This window comes from Tachysurus vachellii, chromosome 1 (genome assembly GCF_030014155.1).
Source record: "Tachysurus vachellii isolate PV-2020 chromosome 1, HZAU_Pvac_v1, whole genome shotgun sequence".
In the NCBI taxonomy this organism is placed as follows: domain Eukaryota; kingdom Metazoa; phylum Chordata; class Actinopteri; order Siluriformes; family Bagridae; genus Tachysurus; species Tachysurus vachellii.
In genome coordinates, this window is record NC_083460.1 from 37,131,177 (window position 1) to 37,154,713 (window position 23,537).

At 39.5% G+C, this 23,537-nt stretch overlaps 1 protein-coding gene across 1 annotated transcript; it reads left to right on the forward strand.

The window, feature by feature from the left end:
• Window positions 1-33: 33 nt before the first annotated feature.
• On the forward strand, window positions 34-23,441 carry pkd1l2a (polycystic kidney disease 1 like 2a). Its single transcript, XM_060884122.1, has 40 exons — window positions 34-367; window positions 3,364-3,522; window positions 3,604-3,792; window positions 4,427-4,537; window positions 4,878-5,025; window positions 5,115-5,344; window positions 5,432-5,820; window positions 6,091-6,238; window positions 6,369-6,558; window positions 7,917-8,025; window positions 8,117-8,249; window positions 8,363-8,689; window positions 8,787-8,929; window positions 9,122-9,304; window positions 9,389-9,526; window positions 9,603-9,758; window positions 10,091-10,215; window positions 11,478-11,598; window positions 11,719-11,850; window positions 11,949-12,171; window positions 13,014-13,204; window positions 13,299-13,529; window positions 14,353-14,454; window positions 14,541-14,719; window positions 15,822-15,968; window positions 16,573-16,772; window positions 16,872-17,119; window positions 17,218-17,416; window positions 17,518-17,963; window positions 18,055-18,151; window positions 18,575-18,715; window positions 18,801-18,986; window positions 19,067-19,397; window positions 21,261-21,394; window positions 21,472-21,599; window positions 21,698-21,858; window positions 22,018-22,228; window positions 22,626-22,727; window positions 22,814-22,945; window positions 23,040-23,441. Exons 1-40 carry the CDS (start codon window positions 34-36, stop codon window positions 23,160-23,162), a joined length of 7,377 nt encoding a protein of 2,458 aa, XP_060740105.1. The 3' UTR covers window positions 23,163-23,441.
• The last annotated feature ends 96 nt before the right edge of the window (window positions 23,442-23,537 follow it).

The following is a 23,537-nucleotide window of genomic DNA, read 5'->3' on the forward strand; positions in this document are numbered from 1 at the left end:
AAATATGGACCACAACTGACTGCTTGTAAAAGTATGCAGGAGAAGATGGATACACATCCTCTCTCCACTCATCTCCTTTTAGTCATTCTCAGCATCAGTGCAGTCTACAGTGAAGAAGACACAGAAACCCAGATCTGTCTTGAGCACCAAAAAGCCTTTGAAGGCTCCTGCTATGAGTTTGTGACCCTGCAGCGAAGCTTCCTCGAAGCTCAAAGTTGGTGTGAGCGTGGAGGTGGACACTTGGCCTTCATCCAGAATGATGAGACGCAGCAATTTCTCCACAGACATTTGCAATTAGAGCAGGACTGGTGGCTAGGTCTGGCACCTTCCTCCTTCAACTTCAGCATGGGCTCCGCTGCCACAGAGGGCAAGTAGATTTGTCTTGAGCATATATGTGCCATTTTTTAAGATGAGTGAAGGTTTTTAGAGGGGTACCAGTTATTGTACAAGTACAAATACAAGCTATTGAATTAGCAATGAGTAAGTGGTTGGGGTAACTGGTCAGGGTTATAATCCTAAAAGCAGTTTTACACTCATCTAAGTTACCTACCATAATTTCTGGAGACAAGACGTGCAATGTTTTAAAGATTAAATTAATTGCAAGCATCTTTTTAAACCTGGACATTAAACTTGTACAATATATTCTTTACAGTATATGTTATTTAAGTGTTCATTTTTAAAAATCTGACTAGCCATAAGATTGACTCATTTTCTATAGCACCATGTAGCCACTTTAATTCAAATCAATGCATTGATTCTATATACTGTACATAGTATACTATACATACTGTGTAATTGTTTCTATAGTAACAGTGAAATTATAGGAACTTATACACCTTACAGTAAAGAGATTAAATAGATTGTTATGTCTGGTGAGGTTTTCTGTAAGTAGATGGTTATTTAACATTTATGGAAATAGTCTCCAGTATCAGTGCTTTGTCAGTAAACTTTGTGTTATTTTCATATATTTTCCTATAAAAGCACATCCCAAAGTGTGTTATACCTTTACACAGTAACTCAGGGTGTCCCGTAGTCTCCTTATAGAGGAGAAATGAATACATTTGAGCAAACTTTATTTTATACATCCTGAACATGATATCCATTTCTTTATAAACACACACAGAGTTGTCTGTCATACGTTTCGAGTTCCTTTAAATGGTCTTTGTGATGTATCTTTCCTTGGTACATTATGGCCTTTATGTGGCCTCAGATCCGGGGATCTCAGCAGCCACTCCACATTTTGTAAAACATTCTGCTAAATGTGTTCATTTCCCCTGTGTATGGAGACTATTGGGACACCCTGAGTTACTGTGTAAAGGTATAGCACACTTTGGGATGTGCTGTTATAGAAAAATATATGAAAATAACTGTAACAAAGAGGTTCAAAGAATTAAAGGTGAAATTAATGCCACTAGAATTTTAACTATATTCTTATAAAATAACTTTATTGCCATGTGCATAAAGAGCACGTAGGCATCTATATACAGTGAAATTCGGATGCTGCATTTTGTATACTCCTCCCACTATAAATGATTAACATAACATGGACGGTATTGCACATTAAATACAAGGATATTCAGAGACGGTATCTGATATTAGTACAGTACAGAAAGTGATATGTGATGAAGTAAAATTCAGTGAATGGTTCTTACAGTTGTATGTACCATGTGGTGGTGTTATTGGTAATAATGGTAATTATTGGTATTAATGCTGACAGATGTTTACAAATGAATGTTTTGAACTGTTTACGAATTACACATTTTAGCAAAGAAATAGTTTATGAAATGTATGATTCAAACCGAAACGATTGAAATTTTTGCTGTTTTTAATACTATATACATTCTTTTCATAAAACAGTGTGGTTTAAGTTGAAATATATATACTGTGTTTGAATTTTCTTGTCTGAATTTGTATATCATAATATAATGTTTATGGTATTTGGCGGACAGCCTTATCCAGAGCAACTTACATGTTGACTTACTTTATACAACCAAGCAATCCAGGGTTAAGGGCTTTGTTTCTTGTCAGACAAACTTAACCTCTAGGCTGCCGTATCTTTACAATAATAATAAAATAATCATGAAAAGACTTTTAAAATAACCATCTGACTTGGATTCCCATTAAGTTCTTTTCATTGAACCGTTCAAAATGTTTCTATATAAAGAGCCATACCGATATATGAAGGAACTGATAGAACCATTCCCTTTAAGAGTATAGTGTACAAACATTATCTCACAAGCTGCACCTTTGTTACTGTTATCAGTAATGTGTCTGCAGGTTTATCAGGCACAAATAACAGTTTGAAATCACACTCCTTCCACTGATAACGGACAATCTACCTAGGATATATTTCTTTCGTTAGATATCTCGTATAGCCAGCATCATTTTGATGGCTTGTTTGCTCCATTCACTGAGGCCCTAAAAGTGCCAGTCTCTTTTATATGTCAGAGGGCCTTTTGTTGCCACATACAAAGAAGCTGACTTTATTGTCCAGACTCCGTCCTTTGGTGTTGTGTATTTTCAAATGCTGTTGTTTTTCATTCTTTATGTCTTTGTTTTAAGAAATGGGAGGAGCAAAACTGTCAGCTTTGGTTTTGAGCTCTTTTATTACTTCTATTTTAATACTGGGTGATAAGAACTTTGGTAATAAATGCTAACGTGAAAAATAACTGTGCTTTGCTATAGTACTGTTTTGGAGATTTCTCGTCATCTCTCATCAGACAACGTGTAGTTTTTAATGATTTAATCAAAAGTAAAATATCATGTATATACTTAATATATTAGCTGGAATTTCACTTGTATATATATATATATATATATATATATATATATATATATATATATATATTCATTCATTCATCTTCTACCGCTTATCCGAACTACCTCGGGTCATGGGGAGCCTGTGCCTATCTCAGGCGTCATCGGGCATCAAGGCAAGATACACCCTGAACGGAGTGCCAACCCATCACAGGGCACACACACACACACTCTCATTCACTCACACAATCACACACTAGGGACAATTTTCCAGAGATGCCAATCAACCTACCATGCATGTCTTTGAACCGGGGGAGGAAACCGGAGTACCCAGAGGAAACCCCCGAGGCACGGGGAGAACATGCAAACTCCACACACACAAGGTGGAGGCGGGAATCGAACCCCCGACCCTGGAGGTGTGAGGCGAACGTGCTAACCACTAAGCCACCGTGCCCCCATATATATATATATTACATGAGACATATAAACTAGCATCGATTACAAGTGAAATTCCAGCTAATATATTAAATATTTACATGATATTTTACTTTTGATTAAATCATTAAAAACCCATTAGTCATGTGACAAGCAAATTTCTCTTTGTAGGTTCCTTGTCCTGGCTGGATGGATCCGATGTGAGTTACTCTAACTGGTTCCGTGAACCTGAGGTTGGAGAAGCTTGTGGTTACATCATGAAGCAATCTGGATTTCAGTGGGCATCAACAGAAAACTGTAGTCAAGAGCTCCACTTTATCTGCGAGTTTGGTTAGCCTACTTTATACACACACAGGAAAGTCTCTTAGTCCCATTCCGTAATGTGAATTCAAATTAGTCTCCTTTTTGCAGAGTCAGGACATGCTCTAGCCTGTCTGGAACACAATGCCACGCTACAGTGTGGCTCTGGTCAGGTTATAGAGATCGATGACAGCTTCTACGGCAGGAAGACACCGCACTACTGCAGGGCTGGACACTCTCTGGCTGATATATCTTTACAGGAGGAGTGCAGCTGGGTCGACGTGGTGGATACGGTTTCGGGTATGAAAGGAACTGTACTAGAAACATTTTAAAAATATACTCTATTGAGAACAACTGTACACCTGCTCATTCATGCAAGTATACAATTAGCCAATCATTTGATAATTGAATATCCAGGTATCATTTTTATGTCTAGTTTTGGCTGACAGAAATGGAACCTAATGTGGTCTTTTGCTGTGGTAGCATGTCCACTTCAAGATGTTGTCAACCTGTTGTGTGTTCTGAGGTGCTTTTCTGAACATCGTTGTTGTGATTATTTGACTCACCGTAGGTCAAACCAGTTTGGCTGTTTTCCTCTGATCGCTCTCCACAAGGCATTTCTACTCACAGGACAGCTGGTCACTGGGTGTTTTTACAGTTTTTACAGCATTCCTTGTAAACTCTAGAGAATGTGTGTGAAAATATCATGGTGAATTTCTGGAATACTTAAACAAGCCTAAAAACCATACCACGGTCAAAGATCAAATTTTTCCCCATTCTGATGTTGTTGTAAAGCTCTTTTATCTGCATTATTTTATGCACCGCACTATTGTCACTGGATTGTCTGATTAGATAATTGCATGCATGCACAAGTGATCTGTGAGTGACAATTTATATATAATTACTATATAATTATAAACTTTCTTCTCCCCAGGGCACTGTCATGGGTTGCAGGTATGCCAGGCTGTAGCAGACGTAGCATCCTTTGGAGAGCCATGCCCAGGACTAGGAAGCTATTTATCAGTGGATTATCACTGCAAAGATGGTCAGAGAACTTTCTCAGTCTTTATTACTTTCCTTGTCTTAACAAGCGGCAATAAAAATTAAGTTATTGTAAATATATTTAGATAATTAACATCATTTGGATAGCAGATATGGCTCAAGATTACAAGAACACTCTTAATCATGCTGTGGCTCAAGCAGTAAATGAGCTATAACCTTTAATCTTTACAGTTATATCCATGATACGTGTCATATTGCATGGTTTCAACATAGTTGCGAAATCTAAAGGATAATACATGTTGTATTCTAGGAAAATAGAAATCAGGTCCAATAGGAGAGTTTATGCAATAGTAACACAATAACACTATTTTGTTGCTTAACAGGTCTTCATCTATTGATCAACAAGCAAGCTGCTGTCTTTCAAAACATCACCTTGGCCACAAAATGGTTGCTCCATCCTTTCCAAGGAAATCTTACGTGTACTTTGAATGCTGGTGATGGACACACTATTGACCCCTACATGCCTGAAGAGTAAATTACAACCTTTCATAGAGAATTCAGCAAATAATAAATAAATAAATAGGTAAAAACATTAACATTAAGTCTCTTTTTCTTATTAGGTTACAGAGTATTATAGTGCACAGATACCAACGTGCTGGAGTGTACACTGTTACAGTGGAGTGTAGCACCAGTGAGTGGCATGTGACAGCTCAGAAAACCATCAGAATCCAAGAACCTGTTGGGAAATTTAGCAAAATTGTGTGCCATAGCTCAAACCAGACAACAGACAGTGAAAACTGCAAAGGTCTCAATAACCATGTGCTGAGAATCCAAGTGCAGCTCAGTGCTGGTAAAATCTAACACTTATCATAACATTTTCTAATGAAAACCTACAGTTATTTAGATCCACTTGAAAATAACCACTTTATTCCATCAGGTACTAACATCACATACAAAATTCAACATGGAATCACTGAGCTTGTACGCTCTTCTGAAGTCAGAGGGATTGTTCCTCACAACATCACTATCACTCAAGAAACTTTACAACTGTTGGGCTTGGGATGCCATCAACTTAGTCTCCTGGCTTCCAATGGAGTGACTGCTCCAGATGTGTCTGTTCCTCTGGAACTTTGCTTGGTGGAGCCAGTGGATGGTCTTAAAGCCTCTGTGGCACCAGAACAGGACCTGTGCTCAGACTCAGCTCTATATGTTAATGTCTCTTTGGACCACGGTGCTCCAGTTGAGTTGCTCTTTCTGGTGACTGCGGATAACGATAGCTTCTCAGAGATCCATCGCATGCTAAATGGGAGTTTACAGATGTTCAGGGTCTCAAGCAAAATAGAAGGTGCTGTTAATATTGCTCTAATGCAACTCTTTATTCCTAGTTGTTTTTAAAAATAACCAAAAGAATTTCATGTTACAGGTTCAATGCGGATAAAGGTTAAGGCATCTAACTGGTTTACCTCAATGGAAGTCGAAGCTGGAGATACACTATTGGATTGCCAGGTGGACAATTCGGTATATAAAACAAATTTTTGTGTAATCAAAACATCAAATGCAATATGTCAATTCTATTAATACTTTCCCACTTTTTAGACAGGAGATCATACAGGAGAGCTAAGTGGCAATATCTTGATGATCACTGCAAACCCAGAGAGCCCAGTTGTAGGCACAAGTAGTATAATGTTGGATGTTAATGGCCTAAATGGAAATGCTAACCATTACACATTTGCCTGGAACTGCAGTAAGTGGTCATTTATGAAAAACATAATAAAAATATAGATTCCACTTAGCTACTTAGATTCAACTTCCTTTTCTCTCCATTGGAGGTATTTTAAGTGTTGGACTCCATTGCCTGTTTGTTTCTCTTTCAGGTGGAACTTGTCCCTGTAATGTTAGCACTCAGACTAAAACCCATCAGATAAATGCTACTTGTCTTCCACCACCCTACAGTTTTTCAGTTTACACTGTGACTGCTCAGAAGACTACAGTGCAGCTAGAGGAACAGACAGCAAGCAAATGCATCTTTGTATCTCCAGGGAATGATTTAAATCCTGTCATTACGTAAGATGTTTTATTTACTTCCTTGTGCAAACTGTGCGGTGTTTGTCCTCTTCAAATTCATCCAATTCGGGTGGAATTATGTCTCTTTTATTGATTAGTTATTAGTTATGTCTGATTTTATTGATCGGGTAGCTAGAATTTCATTGTGTGCAGAGAAAATCGTAGCTGTTTTTAATCACATGCCAGTTAACTTCTGTTTCAGTTCCTTACCTTGGACAGGTGTTTCAGTAATATGAGTAGGGTAGGCAGTTTTACAAAGCTTTAATGGTCTTATCTGTGGACCTGATGAAGCTCTACAGTTTGTGCATGTCATGTTTGGTGGCTGAGCTGCACCAGACTGTGATGGAGGTAATGATAACAGACTCTATGATGGCTATGTAGAACTGCTTAATCGGGCTACTGAGGCAGGTTGAACTTCTTCAACTGGTGCAGGAAGTACATCCTCTATGTGATGAAGCTGATGTTATTGTCCAAATTCAAGTCCCCGCTGACTGTAGTTCTGAGATTTAAACGCTGAGCCAAAATCCCATGTCTCATGTTGTCCACCAACCTATTGGGCTGATATGCAAACTGTGGGTAGTCTAAGTGGGGGGTGTTTTGTGATGTCTTATGAGTGAACCATTCATTCATTCATTTACTACCGCTTATCCAAACTACCTCGGGTCACAGGAAGCCTGTGCCTATCTCAGGCGTCATCGGGCATCAAGGCAGGATACACCCTGGACGGAGTGCCAACCCACCCACACACACACACACACTCTCTCATTCACTCACGCAATCACACACTCACACAATACGGACAATTTAGAGATGCCAATCAACCTACCATGCTTGTCTGGACCGGGGGAAGAAACCGGAGTACCCGGAGGAAACCCCCGAGGCACGGGAAGAACATGCAAACTCCACACACACAAGGCGGAGGCGGGAATCGAACCCCCAACCCTAGAGGTGTGAGGCGAACGTGCTAACCACTAAGCCACCGTTCCCCCTTCAGTAAAACCTATTTAAGAAAATTTGCTAATTATTTCAGAAAAAAACACAGATACTAACATTACTATTTATATTAAATTTACATAAATGCTTATTTATAATTTGGTATGTCCAAACTTTTGGCTACTGGAGCAAAAAGTGAGGTAATTTTCAACAATGTATTTATGTTGCTTTACCAGTAAAGAAAAAAAGAGAAAAGCAGATAAAAAATATCTTCACTGCAAGAATTTTTAACATCATTTTATCATGTACCTCGGCCTTCATTTTCTGCTTCTACAACGGAAAAAAATGATTTAGTCTCTTTTGTTGCTCGTATTATGATCACATTCTGTCTCACTTTATTGATATTTATGCTATTTTCTTTTCAGATGTTCCAATTGCAACCCAGTGAATGTCAAAGCGAATGTTAATCTGCAGTTGCAGTGTGAAGGCTGTCAGCAAATTGTTTGGTACTTTGAGGACAAAAGCCATGTTCCTGTAAGTGCATTTATATTATCTGTAATAACTCCATATTTATATAGCAATATTGTGACTTATGTTTTGTTGTTTCTTAATTCGTTGCTTTTAGGATGTTTTGAGTTCCTGCTATTCTGAAACAGGGCAGAAATCCCTGATAAAACAGAAGGAAGGTGCCAGTTCTTTTATAATCGAGAGTGAAATTCTAGTCAATGCACAGCAGAACATAAACGTTGTTGTGTACGGTGGGTATCACTTTATCTTTTTTTATTTGGATTTCTTTAAGGTTTTACAAATGAAAACAATATGAACTACAATAGTTAATGAGGCTTGCATCAATGTCTTTATTTTATTTTAGGTGTAAGAGATGGATTATCTGGATCAACTGAATTCACCATCCCAATATTCGGTGTCTCGTCTACTTTGTTCCCAACATTACTACCTAATAGTCAAGCCACAAATAGGCAGCCTGCATCCCAAACCCAATCACAGGCTGTTATAACTACCCCCAATACTCCCTTTAGTTCTCCCACCACTGCAATTAATCCTCTACTAGATGTAGCACCGTCCTGTAACATTAACCCCACTGTTGGAGACATTTTCTCTCCCTTCAACATCCTTTGTACTGTAGCTCCTTCGTTCTGCAAATCTGGACCATGCATGTACTGCTTCAGAACATCCACTGGTGAGAAAACCTTGACCTAATGCTTATGATGTTCTCAATATTCTCACATGTTCCCATCGTTCATCATTTACTGCCCTTTGATATATCTGGGCTATAGGTGACTACTTGTACTGTGGCCATAACCAGACAGTGAAGTCACTCTTTCTCCCTCTTGGAGGTGGTACTAACTACACCCTGGTTGTAGCAGTCATTGTTGAGAATGTGGAAGGAGAGAAGATAAACACAACTTTATCTGTCCAGGTTTGCACACAACTACATCACAATTTGTAGCTATACTGCCCTGCAAAGGTAGTAGTGGTAACTACATTAATACTGAAACTGAGAAAGGTTATTTGGGTATCCCACTAAATGGGCTGATGTTAGAGAGTTAGCTCCCGAACAGGGCAATTTGTCATATCTGTCATTTGTTCCTGTGTTTTTTAATGATCTCAGGTAAATGATGTTAGTACTGGGCACTCAGTGGAGGATCTACAGGGCTTTGTGTCCAAGCAGGTGGACCAAATGTTGCAGCATGGGAAGCTGACAGGGGCAACACTAGCCCAGATGTTCCAGTCCGTGTCATACAGGCTGAATGAGGACACACCTGAGGGCCAAAAACAAGATGCAAAGATGAAGGTGTGAATATAGAATTATGTACAGTTTGCTGATCATTTCACGCCTCTGCACATTAATTAATAAACATGCACGTCCTGACTGAAGCTCCGAGAGAAGATGCTGATAGACCTAGGCACAGCTGTGAATTCTGCCCCTCTAAAGAACCCTGGAGAAGTGCAAAAGACAGCTGATGCTGTAGTGAGCCTCACTACACAGAGTGAAGAGCTGACATCTACAGCTCAGGTAGTACTCCTGTTCCATCACTCTGAATAATGTGTGAATAATATTTTTCACTCAAATGTTTCTTTCTTATTTACAGCTAGAGGCTAGTTCAATTTTGTCAAACCTCAGTTTGTCCCTGGTCTCTCTCACACTCTCTGAGGGGGACGACCAAGAAGTAACAAAGCAGGCGGTCATACCCATCATCCAGGCTGCCAGTAACATCCTCAAAGTTTCTGCCAGAACAGACCAGCAGGTATCATTCTCCAGGGAATTTGGGACTTGGGGCATGCTTTAATAAGAAAATAATCAATAAATTATTATTATTATTATCTATTATTTTGGATACACTGTACCACAACAGTTTGCTCAAAATTACACGTTACCTCATTAAAGAACACACCAGAATGTAATGAAAAGCATTAGAATGAGTGCAATAAAATAACCCTGATTTTAAAGATGGCACCACAGTCAAAGACACCATTAGTAGAAATATTAATGACTCTATTATAGAATATCAAGCACCTTATTATTTGAGAATTCTGTGTTATTTGCAATAAGCTGTATCTCTCCTTTGCTTATCTCTAGGATGTCATTTCTGAAAACCTGCTACATGCAGCAGACAATGTCCAAAGTGCACTGCTGGTTGGTGCAAGTGTAGACCAAGAGCCTATTATTGTTAGCACCTCTGAGATCAGTGTGTATGTAAACAGGTAAGCTACAGGCAATACAAAACCCGATACCTGATCGGGTGAAAACATGAATTCTTATTTACACATAATACACAGAAAATACCACCTCATAATATTATCTGACCTTCTATTCACAATCGTCAGTCAGTTTTCCAGCTTAGTATTAACCAAACAGACCCAATGAAGGAGCAGAATTAAAATAATGACATCATGATGGTGTATGATGTATAAGCAATGTTGATACATAAGGATGACTAAAAATATTTATATGGATTGATAAAATAATTCAAATTTGGTAGCCCATGCCTGAAGTACACCCTCCTTTCTAATGTCACTTGGTCAACAAAGATTTTCATCTGTTTACGTGAGATTTGTAACAAATACCCTCACCATCCAATGTAATAGGAACCAAACATATGGCTGCAGCACAATGCAATGTAGATACAAGTTAAGAGCTCTAGTTAAAGAACAAAAAACAAAGTCACTGTGTGAGAGACAGTTCTGTGTTTAGAATTGCCGTGTTGTGAAGAGAGGTCCAGATTGGTTTAAGCTGCCAAGAAGGATATACTAACTAATACTTTACAACCGTGGTGAGCAGAAAAGCGTCTCAGCATGCACAAAACATCGACCCTTGAGGTGAATGGGCTACAACAGCAGAAGACTACATTCCTTTTGATGTGAACATTACCTGAAGCTCTTAATCTGCATCTTCATGATTTACTCACTCACTCACTCATTTTCTACCGCTTATCCGAACTACCTCGGGTCATGGGGCGTCATCGGGCATCAAGGCAGGATACACCCTGGACGGAGTGCCAACCCATCGCAGGGCACACACACACTCTCATTCACTCACGCAATCACACACTACGGACAATTTTCCAGAGATGCCAATCAACCTACCATGCATGTCTTTGGACCGGGGAGGAAACCGGAGTACCCGGAGGAAACCCCCGAGGCACGGGGAGAACATGCAAACTCCACACACACAAGGCGGAGGCGGGAATCGAACCCCCAACCCTCGAGGTGTGAGGCAAACGTGCTAACCACTAAGCCACCGTTCCCCCCCACTTCTTCATGATTTAGTTTAGGTTTTTTTTTGCATTACTGCTACATGATGCAGGTGTACAAGTGAGCAGGTGTACAAGTGTTCCTAATAAAGTGGACAGTGAGTGTATATGCACTGTGATTTGTGTGTATGGAAATGTGTTCAGTTTGAAGATTAGAAAAAAATAACTCATTTTAAAAATAATTTTTTTCATTCTGTTTTTAAATTGTATTAGAATGTCCCCAGTGGCACTTCAGAAGCAGTCCTTCAGTATTGAGTACAACAGCTCCGCCAGCTTTGTGCTCCCGTCTTTGGGTCCTAATGTGCTGCCTTTAGAAGAGACAGTGGATCTACGGGTGCGAATTTACTAGTTTTTGTCCAAGAAAGCACTCTCCAATTAGTATGTTGTTTAATTAAATGTGCAGTCCATTTATAATTGTTCTTTGTTTCATGTGTTACTGTGTGTATGGTCACAGATGCTGAGTTTTGCGATAAACCCTTTCCCCTTGAGGGAAGGTGAACTCATCAGTGGAGCAGTGGCATCTCTGTCCATCACTCGAGAGAATGGATCTGTTATCCCAGTATCAGACCTCAGTGAGGAGATTGAGGTAAGATGTTTCACAGATTCATGAAAGCAGTAACATCTAAGAGTGCGTATAGCTACTATATAGTCCATATGTCCTCTTTGTGTTGCTTTGTTTTCCAGATTATCTTGTCGAGACCAGAGGCTGAAGTTAACAGTACATTTCTGGACCTGAAGAACTACAGTACTTTAATTATTAATGTGACTACACCAAATATATCTCTGGTTTTGAAATTGGACCCCTCAGATGAGATACCTTTACATTTACTCCTGGGGTTTGAACACTACCCAAACAACACTCACTACAAGACCACAATTCAGCTGCCTCAACCAGGCAATTCAGCAGGTAAATTTAGACAGAAATGGAAAAAATCTACCCTGAACAACTTGCATCTTCATTCATTCATTTTCCACCGCTTATCCGAACTACCTCGGGTCACGGGATCTCAGGCGTCATCGTGCATCAAGGCAGGATACACCCTGGACGGAGTGCCAACCCATCGCAGGGCACACACACACTCACACACTACGGACAATTTTCTCCACACACACAAGGCGGAGGTGGGAATCAAACCCCCAACCCTGGAGGTGTGAGGCGAACGTGCTAACCACTAAGCCACCGTGAACTTGCATCTTAAGCTTCATAATCTCCATTGACAAGCAAGAATTATTTTCAACGGTGAACTGCTTTTAATGGCATATTGGCCAACAGTTAACATTTGGTTAACAGTTTCCTTACATCACTTCCACAATGCCATACAACCCATTGACTGTGCTGCCAGTGGGATTTATCTGACTTTATATCCCCCTAAAGACTAGATGCAGCAGTGCTTTAGTCCTTCATTCTGTCCAACTCTCAGATTCTCCGTTATGACTCAACACAATGGTGTCTCTGAGTTCAGCGTTTCCTGTCACCACTATTCTGTGTTGGATTACTCATAAATATGAACTAGGACATCATGTCCTCATGATACATCCGAGCAACAGACAACCATTAACCTCTCATGATAATAATGGAAAAACAAATAGCACCCAATAAATTAGCACCAAAAGCGCTAGGAAGATTACAAGTATTCCAATATAAATATATTTTGTGTGTTTCAGAGTGGAGATGAACTTTAACCACTTTCAAATGAACATAGTAATTTAAATGTATGAAGATTTTGATTGTGTTTTTGTGTTATATAGAAGACAGGTATGCATGGGTCCTGGATTCCAGGGATATAACACTAGAAGTAGGGGTTTACTATCTTCTGGTGAGGCCTATTGGTTCAGCAGTTTTAAACTCCTCAAATGCCTCAGTGTACATCACGTCGATAGCTGCTCAGTGTAAGTACTGGGATGAGACTGAAACCACATGGAGTGACAATGGCTGCAGGGTAAGTTTAACTAGTAGATTTTCTCCAAAACAGACTACAAGATGAGAATATGTATTGTAGAAGCATTCATTTATTCACTTTTCTGTCTCCTCAGGTTGGACCTCACACCACACCACTGCTTACTCAGTGCCTGTGTACTCATCTAACATTTTTCGGCAGTTCTTTCTTTGTCATGCCCAACCTTGTAGACGTGTCCCGCACAGCTGAACTTTTCGCCACGTTTGTCAATAACCCTGTAGTGGTGTGTTTCGTGGGCGCTATTTTCCTCATCTACCTCATAGCTGTGGTTTGGGCTCGACGAAAGGACATCCAAGACACTGCAAAGGTCTTCTTTATTGTAGTAGTTTTTATTGAAATGATTCCAGAGTGCTTTATTTGTCAATCTTTATCTTGTTATCTTGAAATGTTCTGGTTCCAAGTAAGCACCAGTATGCCTGTACATATTATTTTATGAGTGATTTAATGATTGGGGTGTCATTTGTGTCCCAGTGATATTATAAATATGTATGTAAAGGAAAGGAAAAGGGACATTTTAAACGTGCATATTGTGACATCTGCAAAGATATATATGCATTATCATATCAACAACACTAAGAAAACTGCATTTTACCGATATCAACCCCTTTAATGTCACATTTCCTTCAAATGTAAATATTGCAATGCGTAAATCCATTAGCATGCTATGCTTGAAATATCCTTTCCTATAAGTCATGCATCATACAGTACATTATGACAAATGTACATTTTAGTTCATTTACTCAACCCTGTTATTTCAGCAGATTCTCCCCTATAAAATATACTTACAAAAACTTACAAATCAGGAGTTCAGCAAGACGTCGAATTATTATTATCATTAGAATGTCGCTAATGTTATGTCTTAAGCATAGATGCTAGTCAGCCACGCTGTTTGTATTTGCCGGTTCTATACTTAAACACAACAGTGTCAATTTAAAAGCTGTAACTCAACCTGTGACAGTAAAAGCAAAATGCATTTTTGAAAAATATGTGATTGCTGTCTGAGATGGATTGGCATTTTTTGCTAGACAAATGTTTTCTTAGCTTCAATACAAAAATGCTTTTGCATTTTAAAAAATCTATAGATGATATTGATGCATGTTTTCTATGTATGGTGTAATCTAAATTTAAAGGTGAAAGTCACAGTGTTAGATGATAATGATCCCTTGGCTGAATATCGCTACTTACTGACCATCAGCACTGGGCATCGCCGTGGAGCATCTACATCATCTCAGGTCAGTTTGTCTATTTCAGCCTGAATGTTCAATCAGGAATGAAGTCTAAGTGTTACCACATACAGTAATTTTCAATGTTACCATAGGCTACAGTGACTCTGCTGGGCTCTGAGGGAGAAAGTGAGCCCCATCACCTAACTGACCCAGAAAAGCCGGTATTTGAAAGAGGAGGAACGGACATGTTCCTCCTCACCACGCCGTTCTCACTTGGAGAGCTGCAGAGCATCAGATTATGGCATGATAATTCTGGGAAACATCCTGCATGGTAAAAACTTGTATGGCAGATGATCTGTGTTATCTTTGTCTACTAAAAACAAATTAGACAAAAAAAAAACATGATAAAGGTTGTAGATGTTAATTTACTATTAATGGATGAAGCCAGGGGGCACGGTGGCTTAGTGGTTAGCACGTTCGCCTCACACCTCCAGGGTCGGGGTTCGATTCCCGCCTCCACCTTGTGTGTGTGGAGTTTGCATGTTCTCCCCGTGCCTCGGGGGTTTCCTCCGGGTACTCCGGTTTCCTCCCCCGGTCCAAAGACATGCATGGTAGGTTGATTGGCATCTCTGGAAAATTGTCCCTAGTGTGTGATTGCGTGAGTGAATGAGAGTGTGTGTGCCCTGCGATGGGTTGGCACTCTGTCCAGGGTGTATCCTGCCTTGATGCCCGATGACGCCTGAGATAGGCACAGGCTCCCCGTGACCCGAGGTAGTTCGGATAAGCGGTAGAAAATGAATGAATGAATGAATGAATGGATGGATGAAGCCTCCAGTATCAGAATATCGGTATATTGAACTCTCAAATTTTTGAACACTAGTCCAATGCCTTGACCACTTTGCTACCACTTCCCTGTTAAAACTATAATTAAGTTTAGAAATTATGCTCATATTCATTAATTGTTTAAAGCTCTGGGTCACACAATTGCGCTTGACTATATAATGTAAAGTTTTTGAAAGGAAATAATTTACAGTCATACTTTTTATTGTCACTCAGATGAGGAGAGGAGTCTGGTGTGGAGAAGTGGTAGCCCAGTGGTTAGTGTATTGGTCTGCTCCTTTGAAAGGTGTAAGCTTGAATCCTAGAACCTCCAAGGTGCCACTGCTGGGCCCTTGAGCAAGACCCTGAACTCTCACTTGCTCAGATGTATAAATGAGATAAATGTAAGTTGCTCTGAATAAGATCATCGATCAAATGCTGTAAATGTTTCCCCTCATGGCTTCTTCCTAATATAGTCAAACAGGTTACCAATAGGCTGGTTTATTAGGGATGGGATGAATATAAATTGTCTATTCCTGTAAAGCTGCTTTGTAATCATATCCACTGTTGTCATAGTGGAGCCACGTGATTTACCTTTAATATCTGCTATTCAGGTATGTTAATAAGGCGATGGTCCAAGACCTGGAGACAGGACAAAAGTGGCATTTCTTATGTAGTTCATGGCTGGCTATTGATGTCGGAGAGTGCACCCTGGATAAAGTGTTTCCTGCAGCAACAGAAACTGACTTAAAAAGGTTTAGGTGGGTTTCATTACTTACATGAACAATATCCCCTGCAGATGCACAATATGGAAAAAAGTATGTGGACACACCAGTAATGGATCCCATTCCAAAACTATGGGCATAATATTGAACTGTACCTCTTTTGCTGGTATAATTACTTTAGATTAGATTATAATTACTTCCACTCTTCTGTGAAGGCATTAAAATTTGGCTGTCGCTGTTTGTATTGATCAATCAGCCACAGGAGCACAAGAGGTCAGGCAGTGATGTTGTCTGGTGCGAAGGCATCATTCCAGTTTATCTCAAAAATATTCACTGGGGTTGAGGTCAGGCGTTCTGTGCAGGACACTCAAGTTTTTCCACACCAATCTTGGAAATCTATGTCTTCATGGATCTTAGCTTAGTTTCAGTATAAAGATATCTCAATGCTACAGCATACAAAGACATTCTAGACAATTGTGTGCTAGCAACAGCATGGGGAATGCCCATACATGGCTGTGAGAGTCAGGCGTCTCCATACTTTTAGGTATATAGTGTACGTCATATAACAGCTCAGTAATTTATACTATCATAAGTTATTTTTATACATTTGTATTAAAACTTTATGTTTCTGTTTCAACAGTAATCTGTTCTTTATGAAAACCACAAAAGATTTCCAAGATGGTCACATTTGGTTTTCAGTGATCACTCGGCCACCCAATAGTAACTTCACCCGAGTACAGCGTGTTTCATGCTGTTTCTCTCTGTTGCTCTGTACCATGCTGACCAGCATCATGTTCTGGGGGATTCCCACTGACCCTTCTGAACAGACCATGGATCTGGGTAATGCACGTTTTTGCCCATTTATATTAATACTAACTTTATCATGGCAATTTGAAGTTCTTTAAAAAAGAATAATGCTCTATTAACTTCTGCCTAAAGGGAAGATCGAGTTTACCTGGCAGCAGGTGATGATTGGGATCCAGAGCTCCATTATTATGTTTCCCATCAACCTTCTTATAGTAAGCATCTTCAGAAATGTTCGACCAAGAGAACGAGCAACAGATCAAACTCCTAAACAGTCTAAGACCGCTTCTGTTAAGCAAGGAAAAACAGGACGGGTGTCGCCAACCCAACCTCCGTCTCCACAGAGTGACCACAGGGAGATCACGCCAGATGCTGTGACCAAGGTACACGAGAGTACACCGAGCATTAAAAAATGATTTCCTTAAATACTTTTCTTAAACACTTCAAATATTTGTTTTATTTGCCCTTTTGTAAATTTTAGGACATCAAGAGGATAGCCCAATCTCTCTCCAAGGCTCTGAGGAGCCCTATGCCAACGATAGACCCTGAGAAAATGGATATCAACGATCTCCTGTCACTAGTTGAAGACATTATTTGTCAGCAGAACCGTGTAGGCGAGTTTTACTCTGATGCCTCCAAAAAGGAACTCGCCATCTCTCTGGGTGCTGTAAATCTTCATGGTATGGACTGAAAAGCTAAACAAATACAAAAACAATTTCTCTTACATTTTTGTTAAACATGCTTTAAAATATGCTTCTTGTTTATTTTACTACATTACCAGAAAGGAGTCCTGAAAATATACCAAAAGAGAAACACAGAATTTTCAGGCAGTATCTCTACAAACAACTTCAGAATGTGGAGAAAGAGCTGAGACTGCTGGGTCCTTCCCGGTTCTCTAAACCAGAGAGCTACATTCAGGCAGTGCTGCAGGTTCAGGGCATGAAACGATTGCTAGAGCCATATCTCTCCTCCAGCTCCAACAGAGACCAGATCTCCTGTAGCTCCAGTCTGGGGGAGCATGCTGGAGGTGATAAGAAGTGTTGTCAGAAAGGCTTACCCTGGTGGTTTGTGTTTGTTGGCTGGATTCTTGTTGCAGCCACTAGTGGAGTGTCAGCATATTTCACCATGATGTATGGGTTGACTTATGGAACGGATCGCTCTATTAGCTGGCTTATTTCTATGGTTGTGTCATTTTTTGAGAGCCTCTTCATTACCCAGCCTATAAAGGTAACAATTCCTGACAAATTTGGCTTTTTTGTATTAATATGAACAGTGAATCAAGATATTTCTAAATAACTGTCACTGTCTTTTTACTTAGGTGCTTGGATTTGCAGTCTTCTTTGCTCTGGTTCTAAAGACAGTCGATCAAGAAGATTATGGAGATGTTTCAATTGAGGGTGCTTTATCAAGTACAGGTACCCTTTAAAGATGATTATTTTTTTTTGGGCATTGTTGCTGCCTCACAGCCCTGGTTTAATCATAAGCCTAAGTTACACTCTGTGCATGTTTTCACATCTCCATGTTGGGTTTCATCCAGGTTCACTTGTTTCTTTCCACCTCCCAGGACCAGTCCATTAGATACGGTATACCGACTATGTTAAATTGCCCCTACTGTAAGTGTGAATGTGTAAATGTGTATATGCACAGTGTCTTGCGATGGGCTGGAGTCTCATCCAGGGGGTATTCCAAATCTATTCCCATTCTCCCTGGGAAAGTCTCAGATCTACCATAATGCTGACCAGAATAAAGCAATTAATAATTTGGAATAAAAGAATGTTCCCAATAAGTTTCCTATTATGATGTATTTTGAAAACATTCAAGAAGGTTTTGTTCCACAGATGATCCTGATAGCATATGTATTGCCAGGAGGGACAGCACATGTAGTTTCTATCAGCCTCCTCCTCCTTGTGATATTGAGAAGATGAGGAACAACATGATCAAAGAACAGAAAGTCTTTGCACTCATCAGGGAGATTCTCAGTAAGAAATGCCTATTTGTTTTGTAATGTAATATTTAACTGGAAAACAGCAACAGCTTAGTGTAAGCCAAGTGCTTCCTTTACAGTTTATGTAGGGTTCCTCTGGATGCTACTCCTGGTGGCTTACGGTCAGCGAGATCCAAATGCTTTCTACCTCACTCAACACATTCAGCAGAGTTTTAGGACCGGCATTGCTGACAGTATGACCTACAAAGATGTCTTTACCTGGGCAAACACCACCCTCCTGAATAGAGTTTTTGGACAACAACCAGGTATATCTTTTATGTGTTAAGTTTATATCCACTTTGACCAAATGTTCATAACGTCTGATATACTTTGGTCATTATGTTAGGCTTTATCACAGATGGAAACTCAAAGCTCGTAGGCAATGCTCGACTCCGGCAGGTTCGAGTGCACAAGGACTCCTGCAGGACCTCCAGCTTCATGAGCCGTTCCATCCATGACTGCAATGCTCCATATTCTTGGGAGGTAGAGGACATGGGCTCCTACAGTCCAGGCTGGAACCGATCAACAGATGTAAATGTGTCAAAGAGTCTCCTCATGCCATGGTGGTACCAAACCCAGTCCAGACTCAGGGCGCATCCTATCTGGGGTGGGGTGGCTTTCTACAGAGGTGGAGGCTTTGTTGTGGACCTGGGGCCTAACAAACAAAACGCAAGAAGGTATGGATATGTTATGGTGCAGGGTTGAGGAGATGCTTATAGCATTTTGTAGGGGTTACAGGGGTTTTCAGAAACTCGTTGGAATTTCAACTGAATTGGTTTTTTTTAGAGCTAATACACTACCCTTTCATCAATATCTATGAGCTTACGTATGCATAATAGTATATATCACGCTATCCTAAAATAAATAGATAATTTTTTGGATATACGAAATATTCAGTCAGTCATCAATAATGCTATGCATCCGTCTAGCTGAGCAGTTAAATTAACCAAATCTCATTCTAAATTGTGGTGGACACTTCATGTAATCTAAGCCTAATAAAAAAAAAATTGAAAAAAAATTCAATAAATAAATAAAAAAGCTGGTGATGGAACAAACGTTTATATTTGTATGTGATAACATTTATCATTAAATGCAACTATAAACTGATGGTAATTATTGGCATTGTTGCTGTGGTATAAGAGGAATAAAAAAATAGTACATGCTGTTCTTATTAGGGAGGGAAAAAAAGAAAGAAAAAAAAAACTTGTATTCATTTTATTATACAACAGCATGCTGTATGTGATTTATAAAATAACAAAGGTCAAATGAGTTGGAAAGAATTTTCATACTTGTTCATAACACATATTAACAAAGAAGCCAATGAAGTCGTTTTTCTTTTGAATGTCATATATAGATGGTTCATCCATACATCAACCAAATGCTTGAGACCTTCACAATCCAGCCCAATTGTACATGCGTCAATTAGTTACTCGAACCTTCAGTGCTCTTAATGAAATATCCTGAAGTGTACAATAAGAGCATTTTGTTTTCTGGAACTTTAAACATTTCCATTATAACCAGAAGTACTTTTTTTAGAGCTAATACACTAGCCTCTCATCAATATCTATGAGCTTATGTATGCAGAAATGTATATATCACGCTATCCTAATTTTTTTACCAGTGTTCCCACCATTTAAAGACAACACTGCAGATCCCTGTAATTAGTTGCCGACACAAAGAATAAATTGGAAAACCAGTAATAGACTAAAGACTAGCTAAAAAAAGTTGCTCCCTCACCAACCACTATTTTTTCCATCGTAATGATGTAGTCATGTTACCAAGTAATCAAGCAAACAATGTCTGTCCTAAAGATGTTCTCGTGTCTGAGATTTCTTCCAAAGATTTTAAACATCAGTAAAGAGAATTCACCATATTAATAGTGTTCCTATAGAATATAGATATAAGCAGTTTCTATGTTCCAATACAAATGGTAATGCATTAGAATGAACACTACTGACTGATTAGTGCTGTTTAAGATAATGACAACTTATAGCTACTCAGAATTAAGCTCTTACCAACTCCGTAGTATAAAGTTTTACAAAGTGTTAAGTTTCAGTAATGCAGTCTAGTTAATTCTCACTGAACCTTTTGAAATGAGCTTCTGCACCATGGTTGATTTAGTTGTATTCATTCATTCATTCATTTTCTACCGCTTATCCGAACTACCTCGGGTCACGGGGAGCCTGTGCCTATCTCAGGCGTCATCGGGCATCAAGGCAGGATACACCCTGGACGGAGTGCCAACCCATCGCAGGGCACACGCACACACTCTCATTCACTCACGCAATCACACACTACGGACAATTTTCCAGAGATGCCAATCAACCTACCATGCATGTCTTTGGACCGGGGGAGGAAACCGGAGTACCCGGAGGAAACCCCCGAGGCACGGGGAAAACATGCAAACTCCACACACACAAGGCAGAGGCGGGAATCGAACCCCCAACCCTGGAGGTGTGAGGCGAACGTGCTAACCACTAAGCCAAAGTGCCTCCCTAGTTGTATTCAGATATATTCTAAACCCGTGTTTTCCTTCACAGTTTGCTTCAGTACCTTTTCGAGAGCACCTGGGTGGACAAATTTAGTCGGGCTATCTTTGTGGAGTTCACAGTGTATAACGCTAACGTTAACCTCTTCTGCATTGTCACGCTGATGTTTGAGAACACAGCAGTAGGTGAGTCACAATTGTTTTCTTAATTCTTTGCTTTCTAGGAGGTCCAGGAGGTTCATAAACTATTTCTTGTTTCACAGGAGCATTCCAGTACCGCAGTGATCTACAAAGTGTCCGCCTTTATCAGTCAACTGATGGTTTTCATATTTTCATGATGGCCTCTGAAGCCATCTATTTTCTCTTCATTCTTTATTACATGTTTCAGCAGGTCAGTCTTCTCACTTGAAAACTGTCAATAATTATGGTTGATTTAATACAGAATCAGAATGAGTGAGAAGGATATCCTTTTTTCTTTGTTTTAAACAGGGAAAGCTTATGAAACAGCATAAGTGGGAATACTTCAGGAGCAAGTGGAATGTTTTGGAGTTAGCTATCATTATTTTAAGCTGGAGTGCGCTGTGTGTTTTCATCAAGAGGACACTGTTGGGCAAACGAGACATTGAGTACTATCAAAACCACAAAGACGAGTGAGTACATTTAAACGTTTCGTTTCATTGAATTCAGGATGTGAAAATAAAGGATAATCCCTCATAATGTAAATCAGTTATTTAATCAGCTTTCATTATAATCAGCTAATTTTCTTTGCCATATACAGTATCTCCAGTAACCCTTTGCTCCTCTGCCAGACATGCTAGCTTCCATGAAACTGCCACAGCAGATGGAGTTCTTGGATACCTTATAGCTTTCCTAGTTCTGCTGGCTACAGTCAAACTGTGGCACCTGCTGCGCCTCAACCCTAAACTGCAAATGATCACCGCGACGCTTCATCGGGCTTGGAACGACATCTCTGGCTTCATTATCGTCATGACAATTATGCTCTTAGCTTACTCCATTGCTGTAAGAAATGCGAGGTTGATTTGTGTGTTTTCTCAGCTCTGCATTACAAGACGCACTGCATATTCCTTCATGTTTTTGTTGAATTCAAATGTGTCTTTTCCCAGCATGCCCTCAATATCCATTTCATATGACTGAAATGCATCACAAACAACAAAAATTGTCATATTTTTAAGGTATCATGGTACAAGCAAAAAAAAAATGAATGCACTAGTAGCCTATATCTGCAATACAACTCATCAGCTTGTGATCATCAAGCCTCAGGGTGAAGAAAAGCCGAATCAAAGATTCGAAGGACAGAGAGAGGGAGAGAGAGATGTTTTTCAAAAAACTAGAATACAGATGATAAAAAACATTTGATTAAACTGTTTCTCATCTGCTTTTTTTTATCCTCCCACAGTGTAATTTAATGTACGGCTGGAAACTTTATTCCTACCACACTCTTCTCCATGCTGCTAAGACCATCGTAAGCTTACAACTGGGGATCTTTAACTATGAAGAAGTATGTGAGATCATCATAGAAACGTTCCTCAATAATAATGAGACTCAATGATTGTAATCTTTTCATTTTTACCCTTAAAACCCCAGGTTTTGCATTACAATCCTGTTCTTGGTGCATTTGTCATTGGTTCTTGCATCATCTTCATGACGTTTGTGGTTCTCAATCTGTTCATATCCGTTATCCTGGTGGCATTTTCTGAAGAACAGATACACCATAAGGTAAAATAATTTTTGTTCTTTTTTTTTTTCTCACCAAAACTATACAAAAAGCAGTTTATCCCCAGACTTTTAAAATGCTCTGTCTCCTTCCTAGCCATCTGAAGAGGAGGAAATCGTGGACCTGATGCTAATGAAGATATGCAGCCTTTTGGGGATCAGAGTTAAGAAGAACCAGTTTCCAGAGGAACCGAAAGCAAAACCTTTTGCTATAACTTAAAAGTGCGATTGAGATAGAAAGATAAATGAGGTAGAAGAAGTGGCTAACAGAAGCTTTTATGTAATGCTCATTATCTTTGCAAATTGCTAGAGCTATTAATATCACTGCACAATGCTATAATTATATTTAAAAGCTTAATATGAAAGGTGTTACATGTATTGTGTAGGCTTTTATTATACAAGCTGTAAATCGTAGCTCGCGGATTTTAGCCGCTTGAATTTGTTTTGATGAAACAATCCAAAGACCGACAAAATCTTGGTTTAAGGAGTCACTTTTTTGGAGAATTTTACTATTTGTTTGTTTTGGATATACGAAATATTCAGTCAGTCATCAATAATGTTATTAAATGCATCCATCTAGCTGAGCAGTTAAATT

Excerpts from the sequence above, each read along its gene's own strand:
- pkd1l2a (XM_060884122.1), top strand. The coding sequence starts at position 34 with ATGCAGGAGAAGATGGATACACATCCTCTCTCCACTCATCTCCTTTTA. Across the intron at positions 6,239-6,368 it reads CACATTTGCCTGGAACTGCA|GTGGAACTTGTCCCTGTAAT; the intron begins GTAAGTGGTCAT and ends TTTCTCTTTCAG. Across the intron at positions 8,930-9,121 it reads ACACAACTTTATCTGTCCAG|GTAAATGATGTTAGTACTGG; the intron begins GTTTGCACACAA and ends TAATGATCTCAG.